The 22,832-nt window shown below is 38.2% G+C and overlaps 1 protein-coding gene across 2 annotated transcripts in view; it reads left to right on the forward strand.

Moving 5' to 3' along the window:
* Scn11a (sodium channel, voltage gated, type XI alpha subunit) overlaps positions 1 to 22,832 on the forward strand; it is a 191,791-nt gene that overhangs the window by 156,113 nt on the left and 12,846 nt on the right. For both annotated transcript variants that reach the window (XM_013515079.1, XM_013515078.1), the window contains 5 exons: positions 1,590 to 1,763; positions 6,250 to 6,351; positions 6,714 to 6,953; positions 8,213 to 8,266; positions 11,382 to 11,513. In XM_013515079.1, the coding sequence (XP_013370533.1) occupies positions 1,590 to 1,763; positions 6,250 to 6,351; positions 6,714 to 6,953; positions 8,213 to 8,266; positions 11,382 to 11,513 (702 nt within the window). The remainder of the gene's footprint in view (positions 1 to 1,589; positions 1,764 to 6,249; positions 6,352 to 6,713; positions 6,954 to 8,212; positions 8,267 to 11,381; positions 11,514 to 22,832) is intronic.

The following is a 22,832-nucleotide window of genomic DNA, read 5'->3' on the forward strand; positions in this document are numbered from 1 at the left end:
CCATTACATCTTCTTTCTCCTGAAGATCACAGTGCTGCTTTCTAAAAGACAAAATATTATGGGGGAGTGGGCGGCTACAGGAAACAGATTAGGATATAATCAGTTGCTCTTGTATTTCCTATCACTTATGATCTCTTGAAAGGTAGGAAAGAGATACTGCTTTACATTGATGATCTTCAAATTGTGGTCTGGGTCCTAAGTCCCAGTGAGATTTAAAAATAACTGCTTTCACAGACATATAGTCATAAATTCCTCTCTTTCTCCCTCAATCCTCCTGCCCACTTCTTCTTGTCTTCTCTTTTCCTCTGTCTTCCTCCCTTTCCTGTCTTTACTGTCTCCCCTTCTATCTTGTGTCTCACCTTAAGATGGTCATAATATGGAACTAATCCCTATTACTATTTGTTATGTTAAATGAAAATACTCCTGGTTTCTCCTTCTTGATTTGGTTACAGACCAACTTCCTCAAACAAAATGCAAATATCTCTAGAGCCACCCCAGAAGACTCCCTTAATTAATTTTTATTGCTAGTCCTTGGCCAGGAGGTTACTTGTGTCTTCTGATGACTACATCCCCACTGGATGTCCACTCTTATTCTGTAGTTCTACTCCATACATGGAGCTTGTGCAACTCAGTGGGAAAGCAGTAGTACCATCTAAGGGCATGAACAAGAGGTGTAGTATCATGGGGTAAATTTCTGGTCAGAGCTATGGCAGAGGGCACACAATCCTGTTCTGATCTGCCTTCAGTGAGGCAAGAGTAGGCTGGTCAGTGCAATACTGAACATATAATGCAGAGGGTACCGAGAGAGACTCAGCCCATGTCACCATACATATTTATAGAGAAACAGGAATAACAAAATGCACTGTATTTGATCTATGGGCCATCAGCTCAGCTAACCTTACAGCTGAGGCTTGGGCCCATCCCATACCCACTGAATTGGAATCCACATTATATGATTTGGGGCTTGTTAGAATTAAAGAAGCTTGGTCTGAGCAACTATGTAATAATGAGAGACTCCTGGATCTGAAAACGACCTAGTCATAAAGTGAGAGCCTCCAAAGCTCAGTTGTTGGGCTGGCTCATTCACTGACCTAACTCAGACTTGCTTAGCCAGCCTGTTGCTAAGCTTTCAAAATGAGAGGAAAAAAATGAGTCTCTAACACCACTCAGATTTGTCTGTTCTGAAGAGGCAAATGAATAGTGGACTCACTGAGGTGACCAGGAGGATGAAAGAGATGGTCCATGCTTTGAGTGTTTCTAGAAAAGTTGAGAAGAATTGGAAAGATTAGTAAGACCAGGAAATGTGAGTGATCCACTAGGAAGACTTGAATCCCAGGGCTAGTGATGGAAACTATAGGATCATAGGGGCACAGGAAATGTAGAAATAGGAGTTCCCATTTTTTATTTTCATTTACTCAAGGAATTGATTCCACTGGGAAGTTCTAGATAGCTTTAATACCTTTTGAGCAAAACCTCATCACTAAGAGAAATACTGTTTTTTTTTTTAACATAAGGAGGAAAACAAAAAGTGGGCAAGGAATCCTTTGCAAATATCCAACCCGGCCTATGCTTATGTTTTATTGTTTCAGGTATTTGAAGATATTCATCTTTCTGAAAATCCCCACCTCCAAAATTTACTAAATTGTACTGACAATATTTTCACATCTATTTTTGTTCTGGAGATGGCTCTGAAATGGGTGGCCTTTGGATTTAGGAAGTATTTCACCAATACCTGGTGCTGGCTCGATTTCATCATTGTGGTTGTAAGTTTACGATCTATGTGTCCCAAGCAGTTTGGAGCAGAGGGTGGGGAAGGGGATTATAAGGGAACTGCTTTTCCTATGTCCCTTGTATATGCACCTCTCCAAAATGTTTTCTTGTTATCATGACTCTTCAGAGTACATGTAATAGTTATTATTAATCCTTCAGCATCCCAGCCTCTCCTGGGTCCATCTCACTGCTCTTTCTCTGGACTGCCCTTTCCCATGATGCCACACATCTTCTTGTCTTCATAAGTACTGCCTATATCAGATGTGAATGTAGAATAATTTGGAGTGTCCTCTATTTTTCCTTCTCCTTCCAACTTTCCATTTCAAGGTTTCTCAAAGCAGGTCACCAGCCATCAGATTAGACTAGTCCCACTCTTGATTTTAAGGCAGTATAAGAGAATAGTTCACATACAGCCTCTCATTTAATGTGTGCAACAATTGTTCTGAGTTAAGCAGCATTATATAGCAGCTACTGTATCACAGATGAGAAAACCTAAAGCTTAGAGGATTAGGAACCTGTTTCAGGTCATAGGGCTGGTTAGTGGTGAAACTGGAATTCCTACCTTCCACCTCTATAACACTAGAACTAGTAGTAGTGACTGTGGACCACATTTATTGAGGGCTTTCTCTGTACCTGGAACTGTTCCATATCCTCCACGTGTACCCTCTCTTATAGTTATCACAGCCATTCTTTATGGTAGGTACTCTTATTTTCTCCATATTCAAAGGAAGTTAAATAAGGCACTGAGAGCTAAAGAATGTTTAAGGGTGCCCACCTAGAAGTGCTAGAAATAAGATTCAGAACAGTAAGTCCCAGAGCCAGATTATGGTGGTTTATACCTGTAATCCAAGAACTTGGGAGGCTGGTGCAGAGGGATTGCTGCTAGTTTGAAGCCAGCCTGGGCTACATGGTGAGTTCAAGCCAGCCTGGACTAAATAGTGAATGTCTCAAAACTAAACAAACAAAAACAAACTCCCCCAAAACAAAAATCAAGATCAAAACCTAGTCTTACCCCAAAGTCCTAGATTTTAATATCTATCTTTCTACCATAAAATAATTTTGTCCAAGACAGCAAGTAGAAAAATAAGTGCATGAGTATAAGCCAGTGGGATAAACCTCACTGGAAAACCATATTGCTAGTTGACACAGACAGGCTGTGTGGTTCTAGCATTTTGGAAAAGCATCAGTACCGAGGAGCTCCAATGAACTTAAAAGAGAGTACAAAACCACTGTATTTTTGTCAATTTCCAGAGTGCAAATAACTCCCACCCATTATCTTATTAAGATATAGTGAAAAGCCTCTAAGTTAATGAATTGAAAGTCTTGTGAACATAGCACTGTTATCTCCAGGATAGGGATCTTTGCTTACTAAGTACCATATAAGCCCAGTATTTAGGGTTGTAGTTGAATGGTCCAATAATAGTGTAGGTTCTTATGTACAAGGAAAGAGTGTCAAGCATACACCCAGTAGTAAGTAGTAAGTAGCTATGTTTATTGAAGATCATAAGAAAGGGAGCAGCAGGGAAAAAGGAGAAAAGGGCCGATGACTCAGGCTTTCAGAATTTAAAGGCTGGAACTTCTGCTTTTTATGCATCCAACTAAATCTCTCACTGGTACCTAGGGCATGGCAATCTCCTAGGCTTTTGTTACTTTTTTTTAACCTGTCAGGGTAATGGGAGCAAGAATAATCTTTGGGTGCTGTTTCCAGGTAAGTGGAAGGAAGAGGGTGACTCTCTTAGCACTTTTGTTTCTAACTGTACTATTAGGAGACTAAAGATAACTGTCATCCTAAAGATAACTGGTCAGTGCAACCTTGGACAGAACATTTCCCTTCTTTTACATTAGTTTTTTTTCATTAATAAAAATGAGGATTATAAATTGACTACATCAACCAAATATAAAATATAAGTATACAATAACTCTTAAAATATCAAAACAGTAGTCCAAAACCGCACTGTCAAAAAAGGACCAGTACCAGATGGCTTTACAGAAAGGTTTACTAAGCTTCCTAAGAGCAGTTAACCCCAATCTATTTCAAATTGTTACAGAGTAGAAAAAGAGAGAAAACTTACAAACTTAATTAATGAGACAGGTATAACCTCGATAACAAAATGAATAGAACAGAAGTGATCAAAAAAGAACATAATCTTATAACTATATATGTTTATAAACCAAAGAGAAAGCTCAAGAAGTGTGATTCACTATTACTGTTGTTAGCCTGGGCATCACATAAACTGATTTTGTAAGTCTCTGTTTGACCACTAATCACTTCCATGACCTGAAACAAGTGTCTCATCCTTTGAGTGTCAGGCTTTCTCATCTGTTCTGTGGTGGGTGCTATATGACACTGTTTGGCTTGGGACGTTGCTGTGCAGATTAAGTGAGAGAACTGGGGGAGGGTTTGAGACAGGTTCTTGTCATGTCATTCAGGCCTTGAACTCATGTCAATCCTCCTGCCTCAGCCTCCCAAGTGCTGGGATTACAGGCATGTGCCATTGTGCCTGGCTAAGTGAGAGTTCATATAACCCGTCCTATAATGTTGCTTTTCAATTAATATTACATGTAATGTTTTTTATGATTTTAGAATTTAAAAACACAAATATAAGCCATATAAAATATGCAAATTAAACTGTCAAAATATAAAACTTTCATTTTTCCATTCAGCAATACTGAGATTACAATTAAAGACAAGCAAGAGCCTGAGTGACATGCATGTAGTAGATCATTATTACCCACAATATATAAAACTCCCTATAGATCCACAGGAAAAAGACAAACCAAAGTAAGCATGAAAGAAAAATACAAACCGGCAACTCACAGAAGGAACTTAAATTGATAATGAATGTATAAAGAAACTCACACGACTGGTAGTTTCACAGTTAGCACACAAGTGCATTGTACAATCAGAGACCTTTTCACATAAGATTGACAAATATTTTAAGGTTAGCTGATGCCTAATATTGAGAAGAATTTAGGAAAGTGGAATATCTTAATCACTGCTAACAGTTTACATGGTACAATTATGGAAGTAGCTTTGCACTATTAAAATGACAAATGATCCCAAAGTACAATCCAGAAATACGACTTTGTCTTCTATATCTGAGGAAAACTTTTGTACCTATACCCAGAACGTGCCTGTCAGCTTACTGCTGTTCATAAAGAAATGGAAATGACTGAGATACTCACCAAGGGAGAATGGAGCCATAAAACACAATTATTCATATGCTGTAATATCCTACAACAGTTGAGAAGGGCAAACTGTAAGAATGTACACGATGAATCTCAAAAGCAGAGCAGAGTGATGAATGAAAAATAAGCCTTATCATCCTTTTCCCTCTGGCTAGGGATAAGCAGGGAGAGTGTTTGTGAGAAATGCCCGGAATACTCTTACAGCAAGCAATTCTATGACCAGAAAAATGTCTATGTGAAAAACCATGATAACTAAGAACATTTTAAATTGATTATAAATGTTTAAAATCTTGTTAGAGTCTGTCATATTCTCTTAATTTCTCTTAATTTGCAAATATGTTACTACTACATTGAAGCTGACAGGATTAGTGGGGAATGTTTTGGATAATAGTGAACTTCGACAGTGACCATTTCAAGACTATCATAATTCATCTTCTGGCCAACCGAGCTACTCTTCTTCCAAGATGAAGCCTGAGACTCCACAGAAGAGATACTGAAGATCTGTAGAGAGGCCACTGGGCTCAGCATACTGTTAGGGTTTCTCTTGGTGTACTTGGTATAGCTTCCCAAACCTCAATCCTATCCCACTAGGAAGAAGTGTTTGCAAGAGAAAAATGCATTTTATTTCCCAGAAAGGAAGGATGTGAGTAAGGAGAAATATTAGCTAAAAAGTTATTTTTTCTTTGTAACTTTTTTATTTTGATATCATTTCAAACTAATGGAAAAGTTGTAAGACATAGTATAACTCCTCATCTCCTCAGTTTCACCAGTTAGTAAGATATCTTCCATCTCCCATCTGCTTATTGTTCTCATGTTCTCTCTCTCTCTCTCTTAGATTAAACTGTAAGCATCATGTACTTTACTGCTAAACATTTCAGTATGTATTTCCTAATAAGAGCATTGTCTCTTATAATTAGAATACAATGATCAAGTTAGGAAATTTAACATTAGTTCTATACTAAAATCCACAGCCATTTTCAAATTTTGTCAGTTGTCACAAGATTCCTTATGACTAATTCTTTCTGCTGACCCCAATCCAGGATCAATTCACAATCCCATTCCACATATCACTGTGTGGTTTCCTTTAACTCACATTAGTTTCTCGGATTTTTTCCTGGTCTTTCATTAAACAAAATTTCATTGAATCTTTCCAACTTTTATGGACTAGAGTTGCCAGACAAAGAGAGCAGTGGCCTCTCCCTCTCTCGGGGTCTGGCTTGCTGCAGGGCTCGGCCTCTCAAGCCCTAGCGCTGGTTCTGCGGGGCTCACAGTCGGTTTCTCCTCCCCCAGGTCTCTGTGGTCAGTGTCGCGAACAAAGGGAGCTGGAAAGCATTCCGGACCCTGCGGGCACTGAGGCCTCTTCGAGCCCTGTCTCGATTTGAAGGAATGAAGGTACAGTGGATGGGTAGAGGAGATCCCCCTAACAGAAAGGCAGACTGACTGCTTCCAGGTTGGGTTTTTCCTTCCTTTGCTAAGCTTTTCCTAGGGTTCTTCCCGCCCAACCCCTTAAGAATCCTAGAGCAGGTATCTCCTGAGTCCTCATAGGATGCTGCTCAGGTCCTTCTCAGTGACAGGTGGAGCTGACAGCAGGACTCGCCGTGGGGAGGGGGATAGGGTATAGTGAATAAAGACAGAGTAAAGAGAGAATTTCAAGAAATCCAGCCCAGCGTGTCAGCTGGATCCTCCTGGGGTGATCAAGATCTTGGTAAGTCCTACTCACCTGTGAAGTTTTTCTTCTGGTTTGTTTCCTTAAGGTGGTGGTCAATGCTCTCATAGGTGCCATACCTGCCATTGTGAATGTTTTGCTCGTTGGCCTCATTTTCTGGCTCATATTTTGTATTCTGGGAGTAAACTTCTTTGCTGGAAAGTTTGGAAATGTAAATAGTACCCAAATTGCAAAAGATGACAACTGTCCTGGTGAAAATTACACCTGGCGCCCCCTGAACGTCAACTTTGACCATGTGGGGATGGCTTACCTCGCTCTGCTGCAAGTGGTAAGTGCTATCAGTATGTTTTTCACTCTGAGAGGAGAAAACTAGCAAAAATCTTAAATTATTTCTCAGGTAGTAAAATTAAGCTAATAGAATCAAATCCTCATGTGGGAAGCAGTGCCTTCTGAGATAGTTTTTCACTGAACATCTCAAATTTTGTTGGCCATTGAGCCCCAAACCCCTAGTGATGCCCTTTATGGATCTTCCAATTCCCCTATATTCTGTGGTGCTTTGCATGCTCTCCAGAGCTCCAGGCAGATAGGAGCAGAGCCTGAAGTCCAGGCCATGGTGAACAATTCCTCACTGAAACCACAGCAACCTGTGTAATGCTCGAATCTGATCTGACTCTCCTCGCCTTTAACCTGTTTACCAGCAGAGGCACTATTCTCATTGGGGACTCAGCTCAGCACCAGGGGGGCTGTCATAAGCAAACACAGAAAGTCATAAAGGGAATAAGATAGGACAAAAAATTTTGCAAGTCCTTGGACTTCTAGAGGCCACCTGAGATGCAAGACTGCCAGAGAACTTTGATCACAGATGTTTATTAAAATCCTCCTACCTAATGTCCCTTGTCTTCTTTCAATCCCTATAAAAGGGGCCACTTCTCTTTGTTCCCTACAGACGGTCTTTATGCTCTCTGTCTGCCTGCACCCAGGCACAATAAATTCCATGCCATGTTGCCTTTACATAAGCCTGGTAATCTCGGCAGGTCTCTGCCTCTTATGTTCCTTATAGCCGGGTCTTGGACAGGTCATGCAGACAGATGTGGTATCAGGAAAGGGTCTCATCTTTCCTGTGATTGGGGCTCAGATTCTCTAGCAAACTTTCAGGTTTGTTTTTGTTTTTTAAAACTTTTTGTTTAGTACAAATTAAGAGGGGAAAATAATCCAATGTACCAATCCCTAAATCTCCTTCTTTTGGTTTTGGTTTGTGGTACTAGGGATTGAATTCAGGGCCTTCACCCTGGAGCTATATTCCCAGCCAGTTTTAATTTTTATTTTTGAAACAGGGACTAGCTAAACTGATAAATTTGAGACTGATCTCAAACTCTCAATCTTCCTGCCTCTGCCTTCTGAGAAGCTGGGATTATAAGTGTGCACAACCACACCTGGCTCTATGTTTTTTTATGTGGGTATTCCTTCCTAGCATGATGGGCACCATTATATTGACATTTGCCTACTGGGCCTGGCAGCCTTTGTATAGCACATGCTCACTGATGGCAAGCCTACACCTGAGTCCATATTTCTCTGCTTCTGTTGTAGGCAACATATAAGGGCTGGTTGGACATTATGCATGCAGCTGTTGATTCCACAAAAGTGAGTCTATGTTACACTGTGTTCTACAATGTTAGGTTCAAATCAGAGATATCATGAGTACATGGGCAGCCCAAAACTTGCCTGCATTATAGTTCTACCAGCCAGGGTTCCTCTGCCTTGTCCCTTGGGACAAAATTATGAAATATCACTGCTTGATAAATAGGGTTCTAATGCATTCTCCAGTGAGAATCTGACACCCCAATATTCTGTAAGTCCGGTGTTCTTTCTCTGTGATGAATGAGGAAAAAAACATTCATGTAAGAGATAGAGCCAGAAGCAATAGAATCATAGGAAAGTTGATTTTCCTCTCATCTCTTCCAAATGGATAGATAGGAAGAAAGCAAATTTCAGAGCCTACCTGTTTTAGACTGTGAGAAACCCTTAATACTGGGTTAAATCTGAGCAAGAGAGACCTTCCTATGGCTCCAGTTTCCCTAGAGGACATTCTGGCGATTGCCAGCTGCTGAATTTCAGTTAAAGAAAAAATAATCATGGAGTCTATTAGTTTGAAGAGTATTAAACAATCTAGCCTATTTTCTCTTTGCCAGCTGGGAAAATTGAGGGTTAAAAGGGAGGAGAGCTGCTCAGAGCCATAGAGTGTGCAAATTGTGGGTACTGAATAACAAATATCATAAATACATTCCAAAGATTACAGAACTGTGAACACTCAGAGCTATAGTTTTTAAATGCGATTAGGAAGAAGAAAGGGAAATCATCTCACCATCTATCTCCAAATGCATAAAGGTGATAATATGTGCAAACTATTCATCCACCAAGGGTTTAAATCCAGAATCTATAAGGAACTCAAGCAACTTAGCAACAACAAAAAATAGTCCAACTTTAAAATGAGCAGATGACCTGAATAGACATTTCTCACGAGAGGATATGCAAATGACCAACAAATGCATGAAAAAATACTCAACATTATTAATCATCAGAGAAATGCAAATCAAAATCACACTGAGATTATCTTACCCAAGTTAGAATACCTATTATCAAAACAAAATAAAATAAAACAAAACATCAAATGCTGTTGAGGACACAAACAGAGGGCAAATCTTGTACACCAATGGTGGGAATGTAAACTAGTACATCCATTATGAAAAATAGTGTGGAGATTACTCAAAAAAGTAGAAATATAACTACCATGTGGACCAGCTACCTAGTATGGTACATAGCCAAAGAAGTTGAAATCAGGATGTCAAAGACGCATCCTCACTTGCATGTTTTTTTTCAGAACTATTCACAGTAGCCAAAATGTGGAATCAATCCAAGTGTCTACCAGCAGATGAATGGATAAAGAATATGTGATAGATAAACACAAAAGGAGATTATTCAGACATAAAAATTAATGAAATTCTGTCATTTGCAACATAGATGAAACTGAAGAACATTATATTCAATAAAATAAGTCAGGGACAAAAAGACATATATTGCATGCTCTCATTTATATGCAGAAGCTAAAAGGTTGTTCTCACAGAAGTAGATAAGAGAATAGTGGTTACCAGAGCCTGGGAAAGAAGGATGGAGAGAAAATGGTTAATGTACAGAAGTGAAATTGGATAAGAGGAATATCTTCTAATATTCTATAGCACAGCAGAATAACTGTGGTTGACAACCATTAATTATTTCAAAATAGCTAGTAGAGATTTTGAAAGTTCTCAGAACTCAAAAAAGAAATGATAAATGTCTGAGGTTGTGGGTATACCAATTATGCTGATTTGATCATTGCACATTATATATATGTATTTAAATGTCACACTGTGCTCCCATAAATGTGTATTACAATGTGCCAATTAGAAATAAAAATATATATTTTTAAAAAAAACATAAAAAATTTGGATGAAAGAGATCTCAGATACTTTTGGCACATAGTGACCTGAAGAACTTGGTTGGAGTCAGTCTACTGTCTACTCTGAAGCCCAATTGACCATTCATTCATTTATTCATGCATCTAGCATATACTGAAAATCAACAGATTAGAGGATATCCCAGGCACTAGGAATTCAAGAGTGAAAGGACATAATAAGCACAGATAGAATATGACATGGGCTCTATAAAGGGTGCAGTTGTTCAACAATGCTTGGTAGTTTAATCACCTCTGCCCTAGGTCAATATGCACCTTCTCTGGTGACCTGTCTTCAGTATGTTTCCTTCTGATTATATATCCATGTAGACACACATGATACTTTCCTTTTTTCTATTATTATTGTAACTGTTAACACATATTAATTGTACAAATTAATGGGTTTCGCTATGACCTTTTAATATCAGCATATGTATATACCATGTCTTAATCATGTACCCCCTTTTACCTTCCTTTCCTCCATCTACCTTCCTCTTTGGCCCCCTATCAAGACTCTAATGCTCTGTTTTCTATTTTTAGGTCATCTTTGTTTTGGCTGTTGTTTTGTTTTGATATTTGTTTACATAAATGCGAGAAAATATGTAATACTTGTCCTCTGGTGTCTGGCTTATTTCATTTAAAATGATGTCTTTCAGTTCCATCTATTTTCCTGCAAATGACAGGATTTCATTCTTCTTTATGATGGAGTAATCCTCCAGTGTGTATAAATATCATATTTTCTCTATCCATTCATCTGTTGATATGTACTTAGTCTGATTTCATGTCTTGACTATTGTGAGTACAGCCTTGATAAATATGGGTATGCAGATACCTCTCTATGTATGCTGACCTCATTTCCTTGAGGTATATACCCAGAAATGTGAGAGGTGGATCCTATGCTGGTTCCATTTTCAGTTTTCTTAAGGACACTATTTTCCATCATGGTATACTAATTTACATTCCACCAATGGTATATAAATGTTCACTCCAGAGATTTTCAAAAAAGAAATGTGATCATGCCACGTCTTTCCCTTGAAATCTCTTAGTGGAACTCCATTGTGTAGAAGAAAAGTCCCAGCCTCCAGCCACCCCAACTCCCCACCCTGGGTACCACTCAAACTATATAAGGGGAAATAGGGAAAAGGCTGCCCACAGCAACCATGGCTGTCACAAGGAGGTAGAGTGGTTAATGCTGTTTCTAGGTAAAGGAGTAGAATGGATTAACTTCTCTTCACTAAGTGTTTTTTCTTATTAAAAAATCCCCAACAGGATGGAGTGCAATTTGAGGCAAATACACTCATGTATCTTTACTTCATAGTTTTTATCATCTTTGGCTCATTCTTCACGCTGAATCTCTTCATTGGTGTTATTATTGACAACTTCAATCAACAACAAAAAAAGATAAGTATGCGGGTTGTACTGATTTGGGGATTTCACCTCTGCTGTGCAAAGGGCTTCACCAGAACATAGTTCAGATGTAGGCTTCTGGGCAGAGTAGTCTTTGTGGTTGTCACAAGAGCAGAAAGGGAGCCTCTGCCTACAAAAAATCATCAGCAATAAGGCTGACTGGGAACTGAAAAATCTGAATTTTATTGAATCGTTGTTTTTACACTGTCTTAAGGCTTGCTATTGTGGGGATTAAACCTGGTCATAAACGGATCCTAAAAGAATAATGGCATCTAAGATTAGCATTTATGACACTATACTCATATTTTAACATTACAAGTGTACCTTGTTTTATTTTTCCTTTTTTGTACTGGGAATTGAATTCAGGACCTTGTGCTTGCTAGGCAGGTGGTATGCTGCTGAGCTAGATCCCAGCCTCTCAAGTGTACCTTGTTATCCACGATAAAAAGAAGGGACATTATTCTTTCAGCAAACTTGGGTCCTGGCCTCTAACACCAACAGATTACTTGAAGCTACTTAGAGAGATAACCAGGGATGAGACAGGGCTAAGAAGGGTCACCCCATGCATTACAGTCCTCAGATGTTGTTTCTTTATTCTGAAGTTAGAAAGAACTTTGTACTATGTAAAATGAAGGAAGATAAAAAGAACATTTAAATCATCTTACAGTGATCACCAAATGATAACCACTTTAGCCAGTGCCTCTTACCATTTTGTACAGCCTCCCCCAGTTACCTTCTAACTGAATCTCTCTATCTCTCTACTTGTCTATCTATCTATCTATCTATCTATCTATCTATCTATCTATCTATCTATCTATCCATCCATCCATCCAGGATTACTTTATACTTTTATTTTTGACAGGAAAATAATTGCTTTTTATTTATTTATTTTATTAGTACATGTTTGCAGTACATAGTGATCACATTCATCCATTCATCATGCAGGATTTGTACATGTACACTTCTTAAATTTCTTTTTGCCCCCTTCCCTTCCCCTCCCCTCCTTCCAACCCTTCCTCTCATCCCTATCTGCAAGAGTTCTATTTCCACTTTCTCCTTCTTTTTTCTTTAAATCCCTTTCCCTTCCTTCCTGCCCTCTTCCCCCTCCCCATCTCTTCCAAGTTGAAAAAACTCTTCTTACTTCCTAATATCTATCTTCTGTTTTGCTCTTTATTTATACTCTGGGTTTTTTACACATGAGAAATAATGTGATTTTTAAACATGTGTATCTGATTTATTTCACTTAAGATTATGGTCTTGAGGTGCACCCATTTACCTTAATTGTACTAAGTTTATACTTCTCCGTGGTGGAATAGTATTTCCTTGTATATAAATGCACATTTTCTTTATCCATTCATCTATTGATGGGCATCTGGGCTGTTTCCAAGGTTTAGGTATTTCGAATTGTGCTGCTATGAACATGGGTGTGCTTGTATCATTGTTGTGTGATGACTTCAACTTTTTAGAGAAGATACCTACAAGGAGAATAGATGGGTCAAGTGAAACCTCTAGTTTTAGGTTTTTGAGGAATCTCCATGCTGGTTGCCATTGTGGTTATACCAACTTACACTCCCACTAACAATAGAGAAGGGTTCCTTTTTCCTGCAGCTATGCTAGCACTTGTTATTGGTTGATTTCTTGATGATAGCCATTCTTTCTGGGTGAGATGGAATCTTGTGTTGTTTTAACTTGCATTTTTGAATGGCCAGGTATACTGAGCATTTTTTTTCATGCATTTATTGGCTGTTTGTATTTCTTCATTTGAGAAGTGTCTATTCATTTCAGATGCCCATATTTGGGTTGGGTCTTTAAATCTGGTGGAGGAGGGAGTCTTAATTTTTTGAGTTCTTTATATATTCTAGATATTAGTCCTCTGAGAAGTTGCTGGCAAAAATTTTGTCCCATTTTGTAGGTTATTTCTTCACTTTGTTGGTGGTTTCCTTTGCTGTATGGAAGCTTTTTAATTTGATGTGATTCAATTTGTTGATTCTTTGTAAAATTTCTTGTGCAACTAGAGTTTTGTTCATAAAATCTTTGCATGCACCCATGCCTTCAGGAGTTTTACTTATTCTGTCTTCTAGCAGATTAAGCATTTCTGTTTTAAATTTTAGATCTTTGACCCATTTCAATTTTAGTTTAGTGCATGGTGAGAGCTATGGGTCCAGATTCAATCTTTGGAATGTGATTAGCCAGTTTTTCCAGCACCATTTGTTAAAGAGCCTGTCTTTCTTCCAGTGAAGTATTTGGCCTCTTTGTCAAAAATAAAATAGCTAATAGTACCTGGAGTTGTTTCTGCATCTTCTATTCTGTTCCCCTGGTTTGTTTGCTTTTGCCAATACCATGCTTTTTTAAAATCACTGTAGCTTTGTAGTATAATTTGAAGTCTGGGGATTGTGATGCCCCCTGCCTTTCCTCATTGCCCAGAATTGCTTTTGCTATCCTAGGTCTCTTCTGGTTCCACATGAATTTTAGGACTGTTTTCTCTAGTTCTATGAGGAATGCTATTGGTATTTTGGGATTACATGAAATCTGTATAACATTTGTGGAAAAATAGCCATTTTCACTGTATTTGTTCTTCTTATCCAGGAATGGATCATCTTTCCATTTTCTAATATCCTGTTCAATTCCTTTTTTCAGAGTACTATAGTTTTCATTGTAGAAATCTTTCACTTCTTTGGTTAGGTTAATTTCTAAGTACTTTGTTTTTCTTGATGCCATTGTGAATGGTATTGTTTCCCTAATTTCTCTCTTGGTGAGTTTGTTATTTGTGTACAAGAATGCTATTGATTTTTGAGTGGTGACTTTGTATCCTGCTATGCTACCAAATTGTGTTAATGTAGGAATATTTTGGAGGAGTTTTTGAGGATTTCTGTGTAGAGGATCATGTCATCAGAAGGTAATGATAATTTAACTCTCCCTTCCTATTTGTATCATATTCTATCCATTTTAAAAATTTCTTTGTCTTTTCAAATTACTCTGGTTAATAGTTTAAGAGCTATATTGAACAGGAGCGGTGGTAGTAGGTATCTTTGTCTTGATCCAGATTTTAGTGTGAAAGCTTTCAGCTTTTCTCTGTTTAGTATGATGTTGGCCATTTGTCATAGTTAGCTTTTATCAGATTGAGATAAAGACCTTCTGTTCCAGTTTTCTTCAGGGTTTTTATCATGAATGGTTGTTGGATTTTGTCAAATGCTTATTCTGCATCTATTGGTTTTTGTCCTTGCTTCTGTTAATGTGTGTATTACATATATCTATTTGCATATGTTGAACCATCCCTGCATCCCTGGAATGAAGTTTACTTGGTCAGCATATAGTTTTTTGTTGTTGTTGTTTTGTTTTGTTTTTTTGGTGATTTGCTGCATTCTGTTTTCTAGTATATTACTGAGGATTTCTGCATGTATGTTCATTAAAGATATTGGCCTATAGCTCTCTTTTTTGGTTGGGTCCTTTTCTGATTTTGGTATCAGGGTAATGCTTGCTTCCAGGAATGATTCTGAGACGATTGCTTCCCTTTCAACTTCATTAAATGTTTGATGAGTAGTGGCATTAGATCATCTCTAAAGTTCTTATAGAATTCGACAGTGAATCCTTCAGGACCTCAGCTTTTCTTAGTCTGTAATTTTATTAATTACTTCTTCAATTTCATTGACTGATATTGGATTATTCAGAATTTTTATGTCTTCTTGCTTCAGCTTGATAGTTCATATGTATCTAGGAATCTACCCATTTCTTCTGAATCTTCCATTTTATGAAAGTACATGTTTTCAAAATAGTTACTAATTATCTCCTGGATTTCTGTAGAATCCATTGTGACCTCACCCTTTTCACGTCTATTAGTGTTTGCTTTATAAAGTTGTGTGTGCTAGTATTTGGTGCATATATATTTATGATTTGTTCCCTTAACCTTCTTTGTCTCTTCTAATCAGTCTTGGTTTGAAATCCACTGTTGAGAGCAACAACTATGTCACCTTGGTTAAATTAGTAAAATTAGCAACAATTGCATCAAATACAAACTGGATAATGACAAACTGTAATAACTAACACTGTATCTCCTTTAACCATAGAAATAAGATCTATAGTTATATTACAAACTCTAATACAAACCAGATATCAATATGCAGTAAATAGCTACTAAATAAAGCAATTTTACCTCCATTAACAGTAGGATAGTCTTTAACTGTAATAAGGTACAATTCACCTTCTATAGATTTATAAGTGTTAATAGTTATACTAGTAAGGATAGTGGTACAAGAATGGGGTCATAAAAAAATAGAATTTGAAAAATTAAGTAATTAATCATTAAATTAAGAAGATATAGGGGCTGGGGATTTAGCTCAGTGGCAAAAGCGCCTGCCTGGCAAGCGCAAGGTCGTGAGTTCAGTTCCCAGTACCGGAGAAAAACCAAAAAAAAAAAAAAAAGAAGATAGGAAGAAAGTGGTAAAACAAATAAAAGATTCTATTAACAAACAAAAGAAAATTAGTATTAGAGAACAGTAACAGAAAACCAACTAGGTAAAAGATAAAGAATAGAGATTAAGCTAGAAGAAAAAAAGACTAAGGAAACAAATTAAAAGGGAGCAAGAAAAGAAGAGAGAGAGAGAGGGAAAGAGGGAACTAATCCAACCAATAAAACAAATATTTAAGAGGGGGAAACAAGAAAATGGGTGATAAAACTCCAAACTCCAGCAAATAAAATTAAAAATACCAATAAAGGAGAAAAACAAAGGGTCAAAAAAAAAAAAAGGTGGCGGGGAGAAAAAGAGAAGATCTCTAGTTCCAGAATAGTGTTTTGTTTTGTTTGGAGCTTGCAGTCTTTAATCCCCCAGGTCAGACTCCTCTCTGCCCCTCTTTATTGCCTGTGGGCTTGTGTGGTGATCTCTCTGTTTAGGGGGTCCCTCAACTATAATCCCCTGTCTGTGCCAGTTTCCCAAGCCGTGACACAGGCTTGACACGAGGGTGGGGCCTTGGAATTGGGGTGAAGACTCGAGCAGGCTTGGGGCTGTTGGCATGGAACTAGCCAGTTGGGGACCAGTACTAAATACCGGATGGATATTCCCATGTCCATGGGACCAGCTCAAAACACCAGATAGAGGCTCTTGCCAGTCCCAGGCACTAAATGGAATCTCCATAAGGAGATTTCTGGGGGCCCAAGAAGTGTGCCGAGCATGGGATGGAGTCTCATGTGGTCTCAGGGTGCCAGGCAAATCAGGTGGACCTTTACCCAGTGCTGAGTATGAGGCAGAGCTCCAGGGGGCACGGGACTGAGTGGGGCCTCCCGCAGGCCCAAGGTACCAGGTAAAGACTCATAGAGACTGAGGCTTCCTGTGGGCACCCAGGCTGCCCCAGACTGGGGCTGCATGTCAGATAATCTCTGGTGGGTCTGGAGCTGGCAGTGGGGCAGTGAGCACTGGGTGGGGATTCAAATGATCTTGGGGTGCCAGGCACAACTCAAGGGAACTAATGTTAGCCCTGCATGCAAGGTGGAGGTCCTGGTTGGCACTGGGACCAACTTGAAGCTCCCAGCAGTGAATCAGGTGTGGCCGGGGTACTTAGTTGGGACTTAAATGGGCCCGATATACATAGTGCCTCCAGGCAAAAGCAGCAGTTGCTGTTCATTTATCATCTCACTGTCCGAGGTCAGGCAGAAGAGGAGGGAGCGTTCCCTGCCCTTGTTGGGTGCCGGTGAGGATGCTGCAGGGTTTCAGCATTCTCAGTGTTCAGAGAGGGAAGGATGGGGTAAAGAGGCCCATGTATCCCGAGTCTACCCTGGGAAGCTCGTCTTTGCCAAACTCCTTCGTTCTCTCTGGGGTCTGGGGAAGTTTTCAAGATGGTCATTCCTGGGATGGGTGAGGCTGAGGGCCCTGCAGACTGGCCTGGTGGACCACTTCCCCTCTTTTTAACTCCTATCCAGATGTTTTGTTTGCTCTAACAGTGTTTTCTTTCAAAATGATTTTCTCTATCAGGGTGTCTACCCCTTCCCTGCTTCCAGTTACTTGGGTTACTGGGGTTGACCTTCTCTGAATCTCTTCTATGTGACTCCTCTTCTATCCAGACACGTTGTTCTTCCTATATTTTTAATTTTGTAGTTTCTGAGCTCATTTATAAGCCTATGTCATAAAATCACTTTCACTGTAAAAATTTTCGGGGCTGAACTTTATCACATGTTATGAACAAACCATAAATTCTCCTATCCTTTTTCAGTGGACATTTAGGTCATTTCTAAATTTCTTGCTCTTTTGGAAAAATCATGAACATTCTTAGAAGTCTGTGTATTTCTGATCATTTCCTCAGAAAAATGTTTCTAGGCTTGGAATACTGAAGGCATTAAAGATACTGGTGAATTATCTCTCAGAAGCACTGCCATAGGTAGCCTCTTTCTGCAAGATGTGATGTAATGCCTGGTTACTCTCTTTTCATTGTTATAATTAGATATTTTCTAGACTGATGGGGGAAAAGTGTTACCTCATTGTTTTATCTTTATTTATTTGATCATTAGTAAGGTTCAGGTTTTTCATGGATGATGGCCAAAACCACTTCCTAAGAATTATCGTTTATATCTTTGCCTATTTTTAAGACAGATTGTCATCTTTTGCCTATGCATTTAACATACATTCCATTTGTGACATACTTCTTACATTTTTGTAATGACATTTTTGACATGTTAGAATTTTGACTTATGTTAGAATTGTGTCTTAGTATTTTTATGGAGTCAAACTTCCGATGTCCTTTTGAGTTTCTTTTCTTGTATTTATGGACTAAAGGCATTTCAAGCTCCTTTTAATCTTCCTGTTGAACTCATGTAATTCATCCAAAATGGACTTTGGTACCAACTAGCCTGGTCGGCATCTACTGGGACAGTCATCTGCTATTGTCACACAACTGTATTCTTCTGCCATTCAGGAGGGAGTGAGCAATGTCGAGTCCCCTCTGTAACAGGCATGTTGATTGTAATCAATACTTGCAGTGTAGATATCAGCTGTCTAATATGTCTGATTTTAAACTTAAACTTAGATTAGAAATCATTGTTTTGAGCAGTTCATAGCTTACTTTTGTTTTGTCTTCTAGAATGGAAAATTTCAAGTAAGAGTATATTAGAATGAATTTACAATACCCATTACCCAACACAACATTTACTGACTTAATATCCTTGTACCATCTGTGTCCTTATTCAACTCTGCTATTAGATTTGTTTTATGGAGCAAATCATAGACACCATATCATTTCATTTATAACTATTTCAGAATATATTTTCTTTAAAACATAACCATAAAGGGCCAGGTATATAGCTCAGTGGCATAAGCACCTGCCTGGCAAGCACAAGGTCCTGAGTTCGATTCCCAGTACCAAGAAAAAAAGCTCAATAAAACATAACCATAATTTCATTATCACATCTGAACACTTGAAATGAATTTATCAAATAATCTATGTTCCGGTTGCTGTGAGACTTTAATGTTCTTACAGGTTTGTTTATTAATGTTTTCTCTCATTTATTCATTTCTATTAAAGCTTTCTTTGGTCTTATTTTCAATTCAAGATCCAAATAATGTCCTTCCATTTGGCAGCTTCTTTATTCTTTGAAGTGACAAGATGTTCCAGGTTTAGGTTGTACCCTTTCTGCCCTAGATCTGGCATCAACCATTTGTCTATCTAAGGAGTTCTGGGTTTTGTTTTGTTTTGTTGGAAGTGGTGTTCTAAGGTCATAATCTGGTATGGTCACTGTCATTGTTTCTAGGTTTTTCCTAGAAAGCTACTTCAAATTCAGTACTACATAGAAATATATATGTAGAAATATGTACACTGATAATTCACTTAATGTTTTTCTGGTACATCTGTCTTTTGTGTTTCCATACTGAGAAGCCTGGCTCTCAAGGGCATGGGAAATTATAATAAATTACATTTTTCCACAGTTACTCGTTTTGTTCATCCCACAACACACACGTGCACTACAGTCTTAGAATAATAATATTAATGCTGTTATGACAAATATGATTACTAAAAGATTTATTTCTGGCCAGCATCTTGAAACAAGCTAATTACCTCCTAGATTAATTTCTAGGACTGTGTCTGTTTGTCCCCACCTTCATCTTGATACAGGGTATCAAGGAAGACTGGGTTTTTACTCCCTGGCCAGATTGAGAATTTCCTGGTTGTATTTCATTGCCAAAGGATAGACTCTGTTCTCTTCTTCACTCTTCCATTGGTGACCTGAGGCAGTCTCCGGCTCTTGCTGGCTCCTCTTTTCTTTTGTACAAGCCTGTTGCCCTCTTTCCACCATCCCCTTACAGTTATTAAAGCTCAGATTCTAGTTGGCAGAGATTAGCAAGTGCTTTTAGGCCGACCTTGGTTTTGGGGCTAGTTTCACCTTCTTGATTGTCTTGCTTCTGTGCAAGTTCAGCTAAATAGTTAGAAAGACTCCTGTTCGGTATTATCTGCCATTTGTAGTCACTTGGCTTCTGAATTTCCAAAAGTGGAAGTCCCAGCTCATTTTTTCGATCTTTTTTCTTCCTCAGTAGTGACAATATTTAAAGCTCGGTAATTTTTTTCCTGAGAATGGATCTGGACACATTTAATACAGTTTAATCAGTAGTACTATATATATTTGTTATTTAGGAGAATTTCTTTTTTCTTTGTTTTTGTACTGGGAATTGAACTCAAGACCTCATGCTTGCCAGGCAGGCATTGTGCCACTGAGCTATATCCCCAGCCCTATTTAGGAGAATTTCAATTGCCATTTTCTGGGATTTTAATCTTTTGTTCTTTATTTTCTTTCTAAATATATTTTATTGGTGACATTAATTCTATAAAATATTGAAGTTCAATGTGATATTTTCATACATGGTATAATACATTATGATCATAACTACTACCTTCCTTTATGAACAATTCCTCTCCCCCTTATTCTGTTCCTCTTGTCTAATAATAGTCTTCCTTCTGTCTTTATGTCATCTTTTAGACTCCACATATTAGAGAAAACATGCAATATTTCTTTTTCTAAGTCTGTCTTATTTCACTTAACATGATTTATGTGCCTGATTTAGTGCCAGTACTACTTTGTTACTATTGCCTTGCAGTATAATTTGAAATCAAATATTGTGATGTTTCCAGCCTTGCTCTTTTTTGCTTAGGATTGCTATGGTTATTCTGGGTCTTTTGCGTTTCCGTATGAATTTTAGGATTGTTTTTGTAATTCCATGAAAAATGTCATTGGAATTTTGATGAGGCTTGCATTGAATCTGCAGGTCATTCTTGGCAACATGGCCATTTTAGTAATATTAATTCTACTGATCCATGAATGTAGGAAGTATTTCCACCTTCTAGTGTCTTATTCAATTTCTTTGGCTTTTTTTTTTTGTTTTTTTCCGGTACCAGGAACTGAACTCACGACCTTGCGCTTGCCAGGCAGGTGCTTTGCCGCTGAGCTAAATCCCCAGCCCTCAATTTCTTCAGTGTTTTAAACTTTCATTATGTATGTCCTTCACCTCTTAGGTTAGGTTGACTCTTAGGTGTTTTTTTTAAGCTATTGTGGATAAAATTGTTTTCCTGATTTCTTTCTCAGCTAGTTCATTGCTAGTGTATAGAAAAGCTGTTGGTTTTTAAATGTGTATCCTGCTACTTTCCTGAATTCATCAGCTCTAAAAGTCTTTTGGTGGAGTCTGTAGTGTAGTCTTTCAGGTCTTCTAAGTACAGCATCAAATGATCCACAAGTAAAAATAATTTGATTTTTTCCCTTTTTATTTGTAACACTTTTATTTTTTCTCTTGCCTAATTACTGTAGCTAAAATTTCAAGTACTACACTGAATAGGAGTGTCAAGAGTGGACATCCTTACCTCAGTCTTGATTTTAGAGGAAATGAAGGGTTTTCCCCCATTCAAAATGCTGCTGGCTGTGGGTTTACTGGATGTAGCCTTCATTATGTTGAGAAACTATCCTTGTATACCTAATTTCTTCAGCGCTTTGATCGTGAAGCATGTTGAAATTTGTCAAAATTTTTTTCTACATCAATTGAGATAATTGTGTGACTTTTATCCTTGATTCTGTTTACATGGTCTATTACATTTATTGATTTGCATATGCTGAGTCATTCTGATATAGGGGAAAGAAACTCCCAACCTGAAAGATATCTGGGAGGAGTTTGTATTTTCTATAATCGAAGAATGAATTTTAGGAACAATGAAGGTTAAGAACAGAATATATTTATTGAGGGAAAGAAAACTTCTGTCCGAGAGAGGGACAGAAGGAGGCTTGAGTGGATTGCAACGGACCCTGTCTTTCCTAGGGATTTTTAATAGAGCAAATCCATGACGTGAGGCAGGTCCAAGGTGGGAAACATGGGAACTTGCAAGGTGGGCATGAAGTGGGACAAAACTCTGGTCAACCAATGAGATTAGAAGCATGATTTCTCAGGTACAATTGATTATATCAGAATCAAATAGGGAAGCGAGTCATGTAGCAAGTGGGCAAGAATACAGAATAGGAGCTTTTCCTACAGGGGATTGAGTTAGTGACTCTTCCTGGCTTTCTCAAGGTGATAGAGACCTATTTAGAATATTAATCCCTGATGTTTATCCTTAGGGAGATTTTTGGGTACATTTGTTTTATCTTTTGTCTTGAGGTCTGGCCTACAACTGGAGGTGCCTGTCTGCCCCACAGTTGCAAGGTATCTCATCTTCTGCACTGGCTCCTTCTGAGGGCCTGGCCCTGTCTGACTGCTTGTAATATTTCTGTCTAACTCAGTTGCCTACAAAAACTCTTGCAGTTCTGGAGTGAAATCAACTTAATGTGGTATATGATCCTTTTAATGTGTTGTTGATTTCAGTTTCAGTGTGTATTGATTTACATCAATAAATGTAATAGCCCATGTAAACAGAATCAAGGATAAAAGTCACACAATCGATTTTATTTTATTAAGGATTTTTGTGTGTATCTTCATCAAGATATTGGCCTATAGTTTTCTTTTTTAGTTGTATCTTTATCTTGTTTTGGTATCAAGGTGATGTTGGCCTCATAGAATGAGTATGGAAGAGTTCCTTTTCTGGTTTGCGGAATGGTTTGAGGAGCATTGGCTCTAGTTCTTTCTTACAGATTGGTAAAGTTCACCAGTGAACTTGCCTGATCCCGAGTTTCTATTACTGTTTCAATCTTGCTGTGTGTTACGTATCTATTTAGGCTTTTTTATATCCTCCTTGTTCAGTTTTGGCAGGTCATGTGGGTCTAGAAATTTATCCATTTTTTAGATACTCCAGTACATTATAATATAGGTTTTCAAAATGAAAACCTATATTATAATGAGCCTTTGGATTTCAGTGGTGTCT

Source organism: Chinchilla lanigera, unplaced genomic scaffold (genome assembly GCF_000276665.1).
Source record: "Chinchilla lanigera isolate Chin_1 unplaced genomic scaffold, ChiLan1.0 scaffold00026, whole genome shotgun sequence".
Lineage (NCBI taxonomy): Eukaryota > Metazoa > Chordata > Mammalia > Rodentia > Chinchillidae > Chinchilla > Chinchilla lanigera.